Raw genomic sequence first — 13,948 nt, forward strand, 5'->3', positions numbered from 1 at the left:
CCACTACCTCACAGCAGCCCACCACAGACAGCCCCGAGAAATTACCGACCTACCGCACGAATTGCTGTCCACTCCATTTCGCAGCAGTACCCTTGAGCCGTAAACATCACCCCTCCATAGCTCGGTCAAGGAAGCTGACTTTTTGCCCTTCATTTTCCTTCACTTCTACGAGGCAATCTTGATCCCGCCCGCTAGAAGCTTCCTTGTACCTTCCACCGCTTCGCGCACAGTACACCCCTCATTCGACCCTGACTGGCCGTCCAACAGCTCGTGATCGCCGACAGCGGAACCAGACTTCGAAGCACCTGGCTTCCGACAATACCTCCCGCATACCATATTGACTCTCCAGTCGATCGATAGTCCCCCACATCCACGATGCCGCAACCTCTCCCCTCGAAAGAGGCATCCCTCTTCCGTTCCGTCATCCGATACTATGAGGACAAGCAATACAAGCGTGGACTGAAGTCCGCAGAGCTTATCCTCAAGAAGCACCCCAAGCATGGAGACACCACCGCCATGAAGGCCTTGATCTTGAATGCGCAGGGCAAGACGGAAGAGGCATTCGCCTTGGGCAAGGAAGCTCTGACGATGGATATGAAGTCGCACATTTGCTGGCACGTGTATGGTCTTTTGCACCGGGCGACCAAGAACTTCGAGGAAGCTATCAAGGCCTACAAGTTTGCTCTCCGGCTAGAACCGGAGTCGTCACAGATTCAGCGAGACCTGGCTATCCTGCAGATCCAGTGCCGCGATTATGCTGGCTACATCCAGAGCCGAACTGCCATGCTCCAGGCCCGACCACAGATGCGCCAAAGCTGGACGGCGCTTGCCATTGCCCACCATCTTTCTGGAAACCCGGCCGAGGCTGAGAAGGTCATGACCACCTATGAGGGAACTCTTAAGACCACGCCCTCGAAATTCGACGTGGAGCATTCTGAGGCCATCATGTACAAGAACTTCCTCATTGCGGAGCAAGGAGATTATGAGCGGGCTCTCGAGCACCTAAATACCGCAGCGAAGCAAAACCTCGATCGATTGGCCGTTTTGGAAGCTCGTGCTGAGTACCTGGAGAAGCTGGGCCAAAAGGAAAAGGCCGCCGAGGCCTATCGGGCGCTCCTCGACCGCAACTCGGAGCACCCCCATTATTATGAGAAGCTACTTGAGGTTCTTGAGATTCCTAAGGAAGACACCAAGGCCCGAAAGGCTATCTATGACGAGTATGCCGAGAAGTCCCCTCGATGCGACGCCGCCCGCCGACTGCCCCTCGACTTCCTCACGGGTGAGTGCTAGAGTGTCTTCTGGCTCTTGCGCAGAAACTGACTAGACTACAGGCGATGATTTCAAGCAGGCTGCTGAGGCCTACCTGACCCTGATGCTCAACAAGGGTGTTCCGTCGACCTTTGCTAACTTGAAGCACCTCTACTCTGATTCTTTCAAGAAGGATACCCTCCGTGAGCTTGCTGAAAAGTATCTTAGCTCCCAAAACTCCGATGCTTCAAGTAAGGATAAGGGAGAGGCGGCAGGACTTTACTACCTGGCGCAGCATTACAATTATCACCTGAGCCGCGATTTGACCAAAGCCACTGAGTACATCGACAAGGCTATCGAGAAGGATCCTAAGAGTGTCGACTTTTGCATGACCAAGGCCCGAATTATCAAGCACAGCGGGGACCTGCGAAAGGCCGCTGAAACCATGGATCGTGCCAGAAAGCTTGATCTCAAGGATCGATACATCAACACCAAGGCCGCGAAGTACCAGCTCCGCAACAACCAAAACGAAAAGGCACTCAAGACGGTCGGTCTTTTCACCCGCGCAGAGACGGTTGGCGGCCCCCTGGCAGACCTTTTGGATATGCAGTCTATCTGGTTCTTGACTGAGGATGGCGAGGCATACGCACGACAGGGAAACATTGGACTCGCCCTCAAGAGATTCCAGCAGATCGCCAACATCTTTGATGTTTGGCACGAGGATCAGTTTGATTTCCACAGCTTCTCTTTGAGAAAGGGACAGATCCGAGCCTACGTCGACATGATCCGATGGGAGGACCACGTTCGCGACCACCCTTTCTTCTCTCGTGCCGCTCTGGATGCAATTGAAGTCTACCTGAAGCTAGCAGACAAGCCTTCCGCCAACGGAGTCAACGGTGCCGAGGATGAAACCGAAGAGGACGCCCTCGCCAAGAAGAAGGCGGCCAAGAAGGCCAAGAAGGAACAGCAGCGCCTGGAGCGAGAGGCCACTGAGAGGCAAGCCAAGCAGGATCCCAACAAGGGTACCAAGGATGGAGAGGAAAAGAAGAAGGACGATGATCCTCTAGGCCTGAAGTTGGCCGAGACTACTGACCCTCTTGGAGAGGCCATGAAGTTTATCACCCCCCTGCTCCAGTTCAGCCCCAAGAACATCGACGCCCAGTTCGCTGGTTTCGAGGTCTACATGCGCCGAAGTAAGTCAAATGCTGTTTTTGAGAAACCAATCTCTAATTTCTCTGCAGAGAAGTATGTTCTTGCGCTCCACTGCCTCACAGCGGCCTTGGCACTTGACCCCAAGTCGCCCCGTGTGCATGAGCAGACTGTCGCGTTCCGACATCTCCTGAACACAGCCACCGACATTCCGCCCAAGGTTCTTGAGGTGCTAAAGGCTGAATTCAAGGCTATTGAGCCTTCTACGGACCTCGCCGCCTACAACGACGAGTTCCTATCTGCGAACAAGAGCAGTCCTCGTCACGTACTGTCCGCCATCAAGACGCAGAGGCTACTAGGCCAGGACAAGGCCAAGAGCGAGGAGGCGGTCACCGGAATTCTAGAAATTCCCGATGTTGAATATTCCGATGCTATTGAGGGCTTGGAGGTGCTCAAGAGCTGGAAGAGCTCACAGGTGGAGGCGTTCAAGAAGGCGGCTCTCGCAAAGTTTCCCGATGTGACTAGGCTTGCTTAAGCGCAAAGGAGACACAAAAAGATGGATGGTGTTTGAATCATGCATGTAGCACTGAGAGCATATGAGAGCTATGATGTTACGTTCTGACCATGGGGCTTATAGCGCAGCAGAGCATTGGGCGGAAAAGGTGAAGGGTGGCAGACTGGCGTATGGATATCCTCATGGAGAGAGACGATGGGGACTTGGAGTTTTTGGGAACATACGGAAAAGTCGAGGCGCCCTGTAGAACGAGCATACCAGTCTTGGTGATCAAGGTATATACCAATGTATAGGATGATCTCACCTGCATGTTTGATGCTGTTTATGGGTAGGAAATCCTCATCTGTGCTGCTATGGAGGATTCCACCTGGGTACAAGTCTGAGCTAAGCACTTGTCGCAGTATCCATCCACACGCGGCACCAAGCATGTCGCAGGTGAGGAAATGTTGACGAGCAGTGATTCGTCCTCGCAAAAATCATACACCGCCGTCAGCAGCCACTTGTTGACGCTGCTGCAACAGTTATCGCATTGCAGGCATTTCAAGGGGGCTCCAATCTCGGAAGCGCGCCCCGCGGACGCCCGTCCTGCAACGGACATCCGCAGCGTCCGACGCCGTTCCATTCCACCTACGGCACGGCACGACTCTCCAGATTCAACACCTTATTTAATTGTCCTTCTTTTCTCCTCCGACTTCTTTTCCTTCTTCCCCTATCGATTTGGGGCTCGAATTCGCTTTTCCGATATCGCTCTCTTCTTGGCCTACTTTGTCCGCTCTTTAAGCGTACCTTCTCCCGTCTCTGATTTGCGACGCCGCGCATCGCTTGACAAGCTTACGAACAGCCGCGCAATATCAACAACACGGTCCTTGTATTTTCCATGTGATCGCGCAAAACGTCCCAAAGATACAATTATCGCCGAGATACTTTACTTTCGGGATGGCGATGGAGAGCGACAGGACAATGGACGAGGGAGTTGGAATGCAGCTTCTGCTGGAGGGCAAGAAGACATTGACGATTGGCGTCGATGCTTTGGAGCTCAGCGGTGCGGATGCCTCGGAGAATACCTATGGAGGTTCTCTCCTTTTACTGATGATAACCAGACCCTGTTGCAAAGAAGTCGGGCCGCTCATCTTGTAGCCCCCTTTCTTCTCGTAAGACTCCTTTGGGACCGTCACGTTGTGCTGGTGAGGCCAGCTGCTGATCCCGTCTCCCTCCAGGACCCGTCTCGAAAAACAGTGTTCCACTGTACAACGTTCTCTGGGCCGAGCTCTCCGACAATCGCATCACCGTCGACTATGCCATACACGCTTCGAAAACCTTGATCAAGCCTGGGAAATGGTCATTTGCGCTCGCGGTACCGGACGAGGCCGGTAGCGGCACCTCCCCCGAGAGCTTCGTCAAGACCCTCCTATCACGCGCATACGGCGATGCGCCTCCCCAGAAGCGCGCCTATGTCTTGATCAACCCGAACTCTGGCCCCGGAGGTGCTGTCAAGAAGTGGGAGAGTGAGGTCAAGCCGCTCTTCGACGCTGCTCGACTGCAGCTCGATGTAGTTATCCTGAAGCGCGGAGGCGAGGCCACTGAGCTTGCGGAAAAGGCCGACCTATCGAGGTACGATACTATCATGGCTTGTTCGGGAGACGGAACGCCGCACGAGATCTTCAATGGCCTTGCAAAGCGACCTGATGCTGCTAAGGCGCTCGCTTCGATTGCTGTCAGCCACATCCCCTGCGGCTCAGGAAACGCCTTCTCTTGTAACCTCTATGGATCCCATCGGGCCTCCTTTGCTGCCCTTGCTATCATCAAGGGCGTCGTGACTCCGATGGATCTGGTCTCGGTCACGTCCGGCAGCAACCGCATCATCTCGTTTCTGTCCCAAACCCTGGGCATCATCGCCGAGAGTGATCTGGGTACTGAACACCTTCGATGGATGGGCAGTGCACGATTCGAGGTTGGAGCCTTGCAGCGAATGTTCAAGAGAACGTGCTATCCATGCGACTTGGCCGTAAGGGTCGAGATTGACGAGAAGGAGGGCGTCAAGGCGCACTACAAGCACCATGCTAGCACCACCAGTCTGGCTGCACTGGCCAAGGCCGCCGAGACAGCGCCTGCGGAAAGCGAGGGCCTACCTGCGCTCAAGTATGGTACGGTTCAAGATGACCTTCCTGAGGGATGGGAACTTGTTCCCTACGACAAGATTGGCACGTTCTATGCCGGTAACGTAAGTTGTTCTGACTCGTCGAAGGCCAGTGACCTAAGCTGACTCTGCTCAGATGGCATACATGTCGCCCGATGCCAACTTCTTCTCCGCTTCGCTGATTTCGGATGGTTGCATGGACCTAGTCACTATTGATGGCGACTTGCCTCCTTTCACGGCGATCGGGGTCCTTCTTGACGTTGGGGCCGACAAGCTGTTTGACAACCCGCATGTCACGTACAAGAAGATTTCGGCGTACCGAGTCATCCCGAGAAACCAGGATGACGGCTTCATCAGCATCGACGGTGAAAAGATTCCGTTTGGACCTATCCAGGCTGAGATACACCAGGGCCTCGGAAGGGTCATCTCAAAGTCCGGCAAGTATGAGGCTAAGGGTCCTGCGAACTGGGATAAGGTGGCGCTGTCGGATCGAATTCACGCTTGAATGGAGGAACGGATTGGAAACACACATTCCAGCACAAGTATGAGAGAGTTGAGGAGGTAATTAGGAGGAATGAGAGGGCGGTTGAAGTCGATGATACCCATTGGAAGAGAGCATGTTCTCTTGGCAAGAATAAAAAGCCTAGACAAAACCAACTCAGGTGCAAACAATAAATAATTTCAAATTCTTGGTTCATCAAAGACTTGACGCAGCTTCCAAGTGAATGGATTGGACCTCTTTGTCAATGCTTCTAGTGAGTTGCATGCCAAATCAGGATGCAGGAACGACTGTGGATCGCGGGGCTGTCAGCGCGACCTCCATATCCAGCTCTGGAGCTACCCCACCACAAACCTCCTTCAAAGCATCTTCATTCATTCTTTGCCGTTATCTCTAGACCCAACTTCTTCAAAACCACCCTTCATTCCAATCTACCGTCGCTACGGGATCCCCCGTGACGCCTACGAGCATCAGAAGCCGGATCACAGCTGCAAATCCCCTGTGCGCAACTGAAGCTCGATCACGAGATGCGTCGGCGAGGAAACAGGATGCCCTCTGGTCCTTGGGGGAGACTAAAGCCTGTCGAGCAAGATCCTTTGCAGAGTGTTGGCTACCCTTCCAAGGGAGATGGAAGGTATGCACGGGGAGATGCTTGATCAGTCCATGAGAGGGGACAATGGCCACTTGGGCTCGACGATGAGCCATCCCGCTAATCAAGGACCAGGTTACTACACTCAGAGACTCAGAAATGGTACTACAACCAGATCATAAGGCGTTTTCTATCCTTTTGTACGGATGCGGGCGAGAGAGACGAGTTGTTACGAAGGTTAGATTCGCTTGATATAAGGGCAGTCGACGCTGCCTTGGCTTCAGCCCCCCGACAACCCACTCCTAAGCAACCACGAGGAACAACGGTACAGTCTACCGGAGTCACAGCTGCTACGGAGAAGCTTGCATCATTATCAATAGCGGGGCCTTCCAGCGATGCTTCCCGTCTACCGTCTTCCGCCTCACTTCCGACCGTCGCTGAATCTTCGACTTCGGCTTCAGCAAAGCCTTCCAAGGAGATTCAACCAATTATTCCACCCAGCGGTCCATCCGACTCTATGAAGGCGGCTCTTCAGAATCCTAGCAACACCAAGGAGCTTCAAGACGTTCTGATGGCGCTTCGGAAACTTCGAGAGGGCCTGGTGGCCAGTAAGCGTGCCGATGAGTTCGCCTGCCAGGCCTATATCTTTTCTATTCGGTTGTCGATATTTGTCAAGCACCCTGAATCATACCACCCTGCCATGCTTCATCTCCTTCGATACATCGCCAAATGGCACAACATGCCACACGGTGAGCTCGCGGAAATCGCTTCCTACTACGCCCTGGATGCCGCGTGCCGGCGCAAGAACCTGGCCGAGGCGTATTCTATCAGAAACGACTTCAAGATCAAGAACAGAAAGCTAGATGTTATACTGAGGGCGCTTGCCCACGACAATTATGTCGCTTGGCAGAACATCAAGTACAAGGTGGACCTGCCATTCAGCAAGCTGATGGAATGGGCAGACGACGACATGAGGCTTCATACCCTGAAATGTTTTGGAGCCTCGTACCTTAACGTGGATCTACCGTTCTTGGAATTTTGCACCGGCCGCAAGTGGGATGAGCTGAAAGAGAAGGACAGTGTTGGCTGGGAGCTAGAAGAAGAAAAGGTGACCATTCGAAGGATCAAGAAGAAGTGAGGTGCGTTTGTGGCATGTCAGCGAATATTCAAACAAAAGACGTTGGAAGCGAGCGATCTTTTCATCTTCGGGCAGATTTCTCAACTTTCAATAGTAATCTGCAGCGTTTGCATCTCTTGTTTTCCCTTCTTTCTTGATTGGGAATCCACAACTCAACCTCACCACCCACCTTTTATCCAACGCATCAGAATACCCATTCGGCCATTTTTGAGAGATGATCTGTTTGAATATGAAGGTATTGTATGGAAACGGCCCCAGTTCATCAAAACGCAGACAATTCCGAATGGAGCCCAGGCTCTTCACTCAACTTCTTACCGACTTGCAGGTGGAAGTGAACGCCAACTTCACTCTTTCCTTCACTCGGCACTCGAAAGCTGTCACCAGAAGACCTCATTGAAGCACCCACGATCTCACCATGGCTCCTCCCAGAAAGAGAGCTAGATCTTCGCGACCTCGCAAGGAGGATTCGCCCGTGGCACAGCAGTCTCTCAATGCTCTTTCCGACTATCGCACCTCTTGGCTGCTCAAGTACGTCTGCTTCTGTTTATATTTGCCAGCTCTCGTCGCTAACATGTTTGCGCTTTCCAGGGGCGAGGACCAGGTTATTGAGCTCAAGGTGAAGGGAGAGACGTTCCAGGTAGCCAAGAGCGTTCTCACGAAGACCTCGGAGTACTTCGATGGCTGCCTCAACAGCCAGTTCGTCGAGGCCAAGAAGCGAGTGATCGACTTTGGAGACGACGACGATGATATCCAGCCCCGCTACCTGGGCCTCTACCTCGGCGTCGCTTATAGTCACGTCTCCATGGTCCCCCATACGACTCCTCGCCCCGCGACCAACCCTGAGATGACTGCGGCCAGAACTCCTCTCCGTGAGTGGGTTGAGGTCTACAAGCTTTGCGACCGCTTCATCAGCACCAAGATGGGCGACTACATCGAGGAGTGCATCGACGTCGCCATTGGAGACGGACACCGCGCTCTCTTCCGCACCCACGGCGACGAAGCCATCCAGCGCCTGCTCATGCGAGACTTTGCCGCCGCGTACGAGGCCCTCTACCAGGAGAACGTTGCGCAGCGCGACATGGGCAACCGCATGGTCTCTTACTTTTGCGAGGCCGTCAGCTACGGCGTCTGGTCCAACAGCATGACCACGGGCACCCTTGACGACCACCCCCGATTCGTCGCCCACGTCTCCCGTGGCTTTGCGCTCAAGCTTCTTCAGCTTGAAGGTAGCCGCAAGCTCAAGCGCAAGGAGCTGTCTGGTCCTAGCGCTCAGGATCCCTAAACTTAGAGCTTCTGGTCTATTCACAGGGTTGTCTCGGAGGAGGATGTGACTATGGATTTGAGATACTCTGAGAAAGTGGTGTGGATGGATGGTTATTAATAATGTAAACTGCCTGACATCAAGGGTCAGGGGGTAGATATACGGGCCCAAGCAAAGTTGAGAACGATATAGGCAGCATCCATCCAGAGCCACGTATATAAAATGAAAGCTTTCGTCTTTATATGATTCCTAGTATGTAGTGAATGTTTGAACGCAGCTTACAGTGAATTACGACAGGTGAAGCCAAGTCAAACGAGAAGCAAGTATCCAGTTCCAACTGTGAAATAGCTGCGTCGGTGGATTGATTGCCAAGCAAACTCGACATATCAGACCAACTTCACAGCCAAAATAGCCTCCGAGGCCATTCCATCGATTTCATTGCTGACCGTTCATCTATGGGAAATTGTCAACTCAACTGTACATTCACTCACGAGACTCACCTTGGTTAGGACTCTAACAGCACTTACTAAGGATTTATCATTCACTACGCATTCCTACCTCGTCGTGTCAGGACGACAATGCGATGAGGTTATGATTCAACTATAATGAGTTTAGGATTAGACGATACTGAGTTGTGATTGAACCGATCAGTCTTCTAGGTAATCCCGACATCATGCTAAATCATGCAATTCGATTAGCTTAATGATGATGCGCCCTGTTCAAAAGCCCTCGCCCCGAGTATCGTTGAGGCTCTACGGCTAGGGTCCCGGCGGAGGCTGCTGGCTAAGACGTAGATACCGTCCATGGGATGCAAGCTCGGGTTTCCCACCGAGCGGTTAGCCAATCAAGAGGGTTGCGCAAATGGTCTCGAAGCTGCATGTGCCAGTCATTGATTGTATGGTGTTTATTTGATGCTTAATGTCTTGGAACATTCGCTTGTTCCTGGACCTGAGCTATCATCCAATCCCCCCATCCATCCACCCCCAATCTTGATGCAATGAGGTCAACACACAGGGGGCTCCAGTGACGCCCGGCATTTCTTTCCAATCTTCTCTCGCTGATTACGCAAGGAATTCCTCGGCTTAAACTCGAGGACAATGCGTAAAAATTGATCCATTTCGTATCGTCATCGTATAAAATCGCGGAACAAGAACCCCGGTGCCAGGTGAGACGTAATGGACTTCAATCACCGCGGGCTGAGAGCCAGGAAAACAGAGGCTCGACCTCGTCCAAAGTGGTCCCTTCGGAACGGCATGGCTTGCCCTGATAGGGCTTCGGGCCAAACGCCGGCTAAGAGAAGTTGAGTTGGTGGAGGAGGACAGGGAGTGGGGGCAATTGGGCTAAAAGACCGGTCGGGAGTGTAAGCCGGCTCAAGACCTCGGCCTATGATCCAGCGAAAGGAGCATGACGTCTGACGGAGCAAGACGACGGAGGACCGAGGGTAAGAAAAATCAGGGGACGGAATAAGTGAGTGAATAGGCAAAAAGGTTTGTTGACGATGTGTGAAATGAAACGAGAGGATGGATCTGGACTGTCGCATTGAATATCTCTTCTGTACGGAGTTGTCTTCCATATCCAGTAGCCGGGCATATGATCACCGAGGCCGTCGGCTCCGAGTCGAGATGTCCCAAATTCTTAGGGGTGTCGACGATGACCGAGGATCGATATGTTTCCGAGCCGCGAGGTGAAAAAAACACCAAAATATTCCGCCATTCTCAAATGATAATCCCGCAAGTGGTATCCCTTTAAACGCCGTTCCATGCAAATGCCGACTGATGCCTTCAAATCGTCGTGATATCCGTGCAGTGAATTCCGAGGCCGACCCGTTTCCAGGGTGGTGTCGCTTCAAACAGGTAGCTAAGGGATAACGAGAATCCCATCCAGGTTGGTTCTTTTTCATGTTGTTTTATGGTGTATGTTTGGTTGTCATGGGCGTGATGATTTATCGCTTCTCGTAAAACTCGATGGCCTTTTCGAGCTCGTTGAGACTGGATCGATCGCCGTACATGTTCATGAGGGTCTCGTTGCGCTCCCTGAAGGCAGCATTCTCGCGTTCCATGGCCTCAATCTGAGCCATGCGGCGTGTTTGAACCATGTCGAGGTAGGTCTTGACGCCGTAGCCTACGACCAAAACGGCCCCAACGGGCTTGACCCTGGGATGGTGGTCAGCACCTTTGTGTAGGAGAGATGAGTCGCGTGACAGGACTACTTACCACCTGCCAAAGGGCATTCTTCTCTGAGGTCGAAGATGAGGGACGATGTTAGGGTGGACACGGGCGGCGGTGGAAAAGGACTGTCGAGGAACTTGGATCATTGTGAAAGGAGGAAAAGAAAGTCAAGTAGAGTCTATGGATGGATGTTTGTCTTGGGTCTTGGCAAGGGCAAGGTAGGTGACAGATGGATTCGGTAAATAAGCCGCAATACTAGTCTATTGATGGGGGAGGAGCTACGAAAAGCGTTGGGGGTGGGCATGGAAGTTATTATAACTCCTCGAGGTGAACCTGGTCTTCCCTGGGTGTATAGCCGACTGGGCCCGGGAGTTGGTGGCCTGGCTGACGCTGATGATCGAACCACAGACACCTGGGGATAGCGGCGATGGGCGATGCTTCGTCTGTGGGGCGGGGGTGTGAGTGCGGCACTGGGGCCGATCAGGTGCCCAGACGCCTACTGTGCGGTAGAAGAGTGGAGGGTTCGCCCGGGAACGGCCTGGAGAATTAGGGGACAGTGGAAGATCTGCCCTGGTGGTCTGGAAAGCGTAAAGACACCCGTGAGCTTGGGACTGGACGGGAGTTTTAGAGAGTGGGGAAAGCTGTCTGGAGGGTGTGGCACGATTGCGGGATGGAACTTGAAAATGGCGGGGTCGGGAAGGATGGGATTGGACAGGTCTGCATCTTCACATTCGCAGCCTGTGCAGTCGACGAGGGTTGCTTTTTACACCGAGACCAGCAAAGATGTGCTCCTGGTAATGATGGTGATGCCGGGCGTGCCGCCAGAGAGGCTCAGGAGGACAGAAGACATTGTTTTCGAAGATGATGATAACTTCAACAGCAATCAACCCATTATCGGCTGGACTCGGGAAATGCGTTTTCGCCCTCTGCTGCCCCAGATCTCGCTCCGCGACGTTGGCAAGGGGAGGCCCTGGAAAACCAGAGGGGAAAACATTCGACCACGGCAATGCAACCGCCAGGGAAGGCACCCGTATGCGGCCAAATGCGGGGCGCTCCCTTTGGCTGTCTCACCACCATGACCTCACCATGGTGTCTCTCGGGCCCTGGGTGGCCAGTTTGCTCAGAGGGAATCCCCTAAATTGCCCTTGACTGCCGCTCTGGAATCGCTGGCGAGTGGCACGTCTCGTGTGTCACTGGACCTCCTGCTTCTGTTGCTCCTTGCCCTTCCCCGGTTTTTGTGGCGCCACCACCTCGCCCTGTTGCATCTGCATCTGTGGCACATCGTGGCACATCTCGTCTTCCATCTCAACCATCTCGCCCAATCCTTGACACGTCTGTTCCCAAACAACGAGAGAGGCTTCTGCAGCTGTTTTATTGATTTCTACGTACTTTTACTCGGTCACTTTCCGAGTTCCCCGCATTTCCCTACTGCACCTCATTCCCCTGCTGCTGTGTCTTCCCGGTCACACTCTTGGCTCACTTGGCTCACAAGGAACGCTCCTCTAACGAGACCTTCTTTTCTTTCGATGGTAGCACAAGCACTCGCACCCCGTTGCGTACACGTTTTCAGCCGTCCCTCCACGCGCGTCAAGGCGCGACAAGACATGCGACTGTCGCCAATCCAAACGGGATCCTACCACTGATCTACTAACTCTGCAGAGTTACTATCCTCACCGACCACATTATCGCAGGGTCGATCAATGCAAAAATCCCATACAGCAAAGAACAAAACTCAAAGACGGTATTCCTCCTTCGTATCCGCATTCATATGCCGTTTCTCGTCACGGCGCTTCAGCCTCCTTCAATCCTGCAGCCACGATGGGGAATCACAGGGTCTAGGCTAAGCAATTCGATCATGGCTCCACGAGACCGCAGGGTCATGACGGGTCGCTGTCCACAGCATCCACAGCCAGGCACATCAAGCTTCTATCCGCCTTGAAGAGCCTCGGTGCCAGCATCACATCGTCTTGTATTCAAGACGTCAGGATATCACCACGACTATTGTTTGACACGGAACACGACAAACAACGCAACGCCGAACTGCCGATCAATCCAGTGTGTGCTGCATGCCGCCGTTTTGCGCCCAGCTTGTCTGTCATGTCCTCCATTGGACCGCCCCGTGGCCATCCCCCGCGACTTGCGCTGCAACCGCCGCCGTTGACTATGATCCTCTTGCAGCCAGCATGGCCTCAATTCAAGTGATCTGGGCTTGCTGAACAACAAGTGAAACCAGCAACTCCCCGCTTCAAACCTGTGCGTTCCCCAGACGGACGTCTCCGTCTTCCGGGCCGGCAGTGGACACCCCCTTTCCCGGCAACATGAAGCATGGGCGGCCCGGTTAGATGACATCTTGCTTCTTCAAGCCGGACGCGTTTCAACAGATGCCAATGTGCCTGACCGCTGAGTTATTGTCAGCAAGCTCATAGGTCGCTGCAAGCAAGTGCATGTCAGAGGCTTGCGGAGAAACAATCGGTTGCCGAGGCAAGGCATTCTCGGATATAGTTTTGCTGCTTCCGCATTCACCGAGCTCCTGAACTGCATCTTTATTGCCCAATCTCCCTCTTGGAATGTGCCAATTGGTTCACGGGGCGCCTTCGGCCATGGATGTGATACAAGTGCAGATCCAACAAGAGGTCGGTGTCCGAACTGCATCACTTATTCCAAAGCCAAACTCCGTGACGGGTAGTACCCCAGGAAATAGACCCTCCTTGGCATCTGGATTTTCTTGGCTTTATGGTAAGTGCAAGTGAATGCTTACGAGGGGGGGTGGTCGATCCCGAATACCGAGTCAAGGCCAGCAGAAGCCATCACGCACAAGGTAGCAAAGCTAATACTCTTGCATGGGATGGCGCTTGTGGTCTCTTGTTATTATTTGGAATCAGCAACGTCACTCGTCACCTCATTTAGTGTCTATTGATATCTTGAACAAAGACGTAGCCGATGGGGAAAGATGTTATGCCCCAGTGAGAGTTGAGTGTAGTGTTACACATGCTCGTTGCTATTTGCTCTTCCTCCCTCCCTTATATGTCAAAAAAGAAGCTCTCCTGGTACATACGACCATACCCACCGGAGAACTCGGGATCCCGTCCGCTCTCCCATAGATAAGCCGGTGAGGGGCGGATTAGTAGTTGGGTCGGTGACGACCAGCGAATCCCCGCTGTTGTATGTTTTTGCTCTTCAAAGCTCTTTCTCTTTTTGTAGAAAGAAGAGTCTATCTATCTTTTGGGACTGTTTTGCTTCTTGGA

At 53.1% G+C, this 13,948-nt stretch overlaps 5 protein-coding genes across 5 annotated transcripts; 4 read left to right on the forward strand and 1 right to left on the reverse strand.

Moving 5' to 3' along the window:
* Positions 1-375: 375 nt before the first annotated feature.
* On the forward strand, positions 376-2,932 carry NCS57_00833900 (uncharacterized protein; the record flags this gene model as incomplete). Its single annotated transcript, XM_053058158.1, has 3 exons — positions 376-1,279; positions 1,332-2,441; positions 2,490-2,932. 3 exons carry the CDS (start codon positions 376-378, stop codon positions 2,930-2,932), a joined length of 2,457 nt encoding a protein of 818 aa, XP_052911989.1.
* A 915-nt stretch (positions 2,933-3,847) lies between these two features.
* On the forward strand, positions 3,848-5,553 carry NCS57_00834000 (DAGKc domain-containing protein; the record flags this gene model as incomplete). The annotated part of the gene is made up of 4 exons (XM_053058159.1): positions 3,848-3,953; positions 4,012-4,062; positions 4,129-5,132; positions 5,185-5,553. 4 exons carry the CDS (start codon positions 3,848-3,850, stop codon positions 5,551-5,553), a joined length of 1,530 nt encoding a protein of 509 aa, XP_052911990.1.
* Positions 5,554-6,074: 521 nt separating this feature from the next.
* Positions 6,075-7,274, forward strand: NCS57_00834100 (uncharacterized protein; the record flags this gene model as incomplete). Its single annotated transcript, XM_053058160.1, has 2 exons — positions 6,075-6,181; positions 6,272-7,274. The coding sequence occupies 2 exons, from the start codon at positions 6,075-6,077 to the stop codon at positions 7,272-7,274; spliced, it is 1,110 nt and encodes a 369-aa protein (XP_052911991.1).
* A 415-nt stretch (positions 7,275-7,689) lies between these two features.
* On the forward strand, positions 7,690-8,556 carry NCS57_00834200 (BTB domain-containing protein; the record flags this gene model as incomplete). The annotated part of the gene is made up of 2 exons (XM_053058161.1): positions 7,690-7,802; positions 7,863-8,556. The coding sequence occupies 2 exons, from the start codon at positions 7,690-7,692 to the stop codon at positions 8,554-8,556; spliced, it is 807 nt and encodes a 268-aa protein (XP_052911992.1).
* Positions 8,557-10,477: 1,921 nt separating this feature from the next.
* NCS57_00834300 (uncharacterized protein) lies at positions 10,478-10,849 on the reverse strand (the record flags this gene model as incomplete). Its single annotated transcript, XM_053058162.1, has 2 exons — positions 10,478-10,688; positions 10,749-10,849. The coding sequence occupies 2 exons, from the start codon at positions 10,847-10,849 to the stop codon at positions 10,478-10,480; spliced, it is 312 nt and encodes a 103-aa protein (XP_052911993.1).
* Between the last annotated feature and the right edge of the window lie 3,099 nt (positions 10,850-13,948).

Source organism: Fusarium keratoplasticum, chromosome 6 (genome assembly GCF_025433545.1).
Source record: "Fusarium keratoplasticum isolate Fu6.1 chromosome 6, whole genome shotgun sequence".
Classification (NCBI taxonomy): domain Eukaryota; kingdom Fungi; phylum Ascomycota; class Sordariomycetes; order Hypocreales; family Nectriaceae; genus Fusarium; species Fusarium keratoplasticum.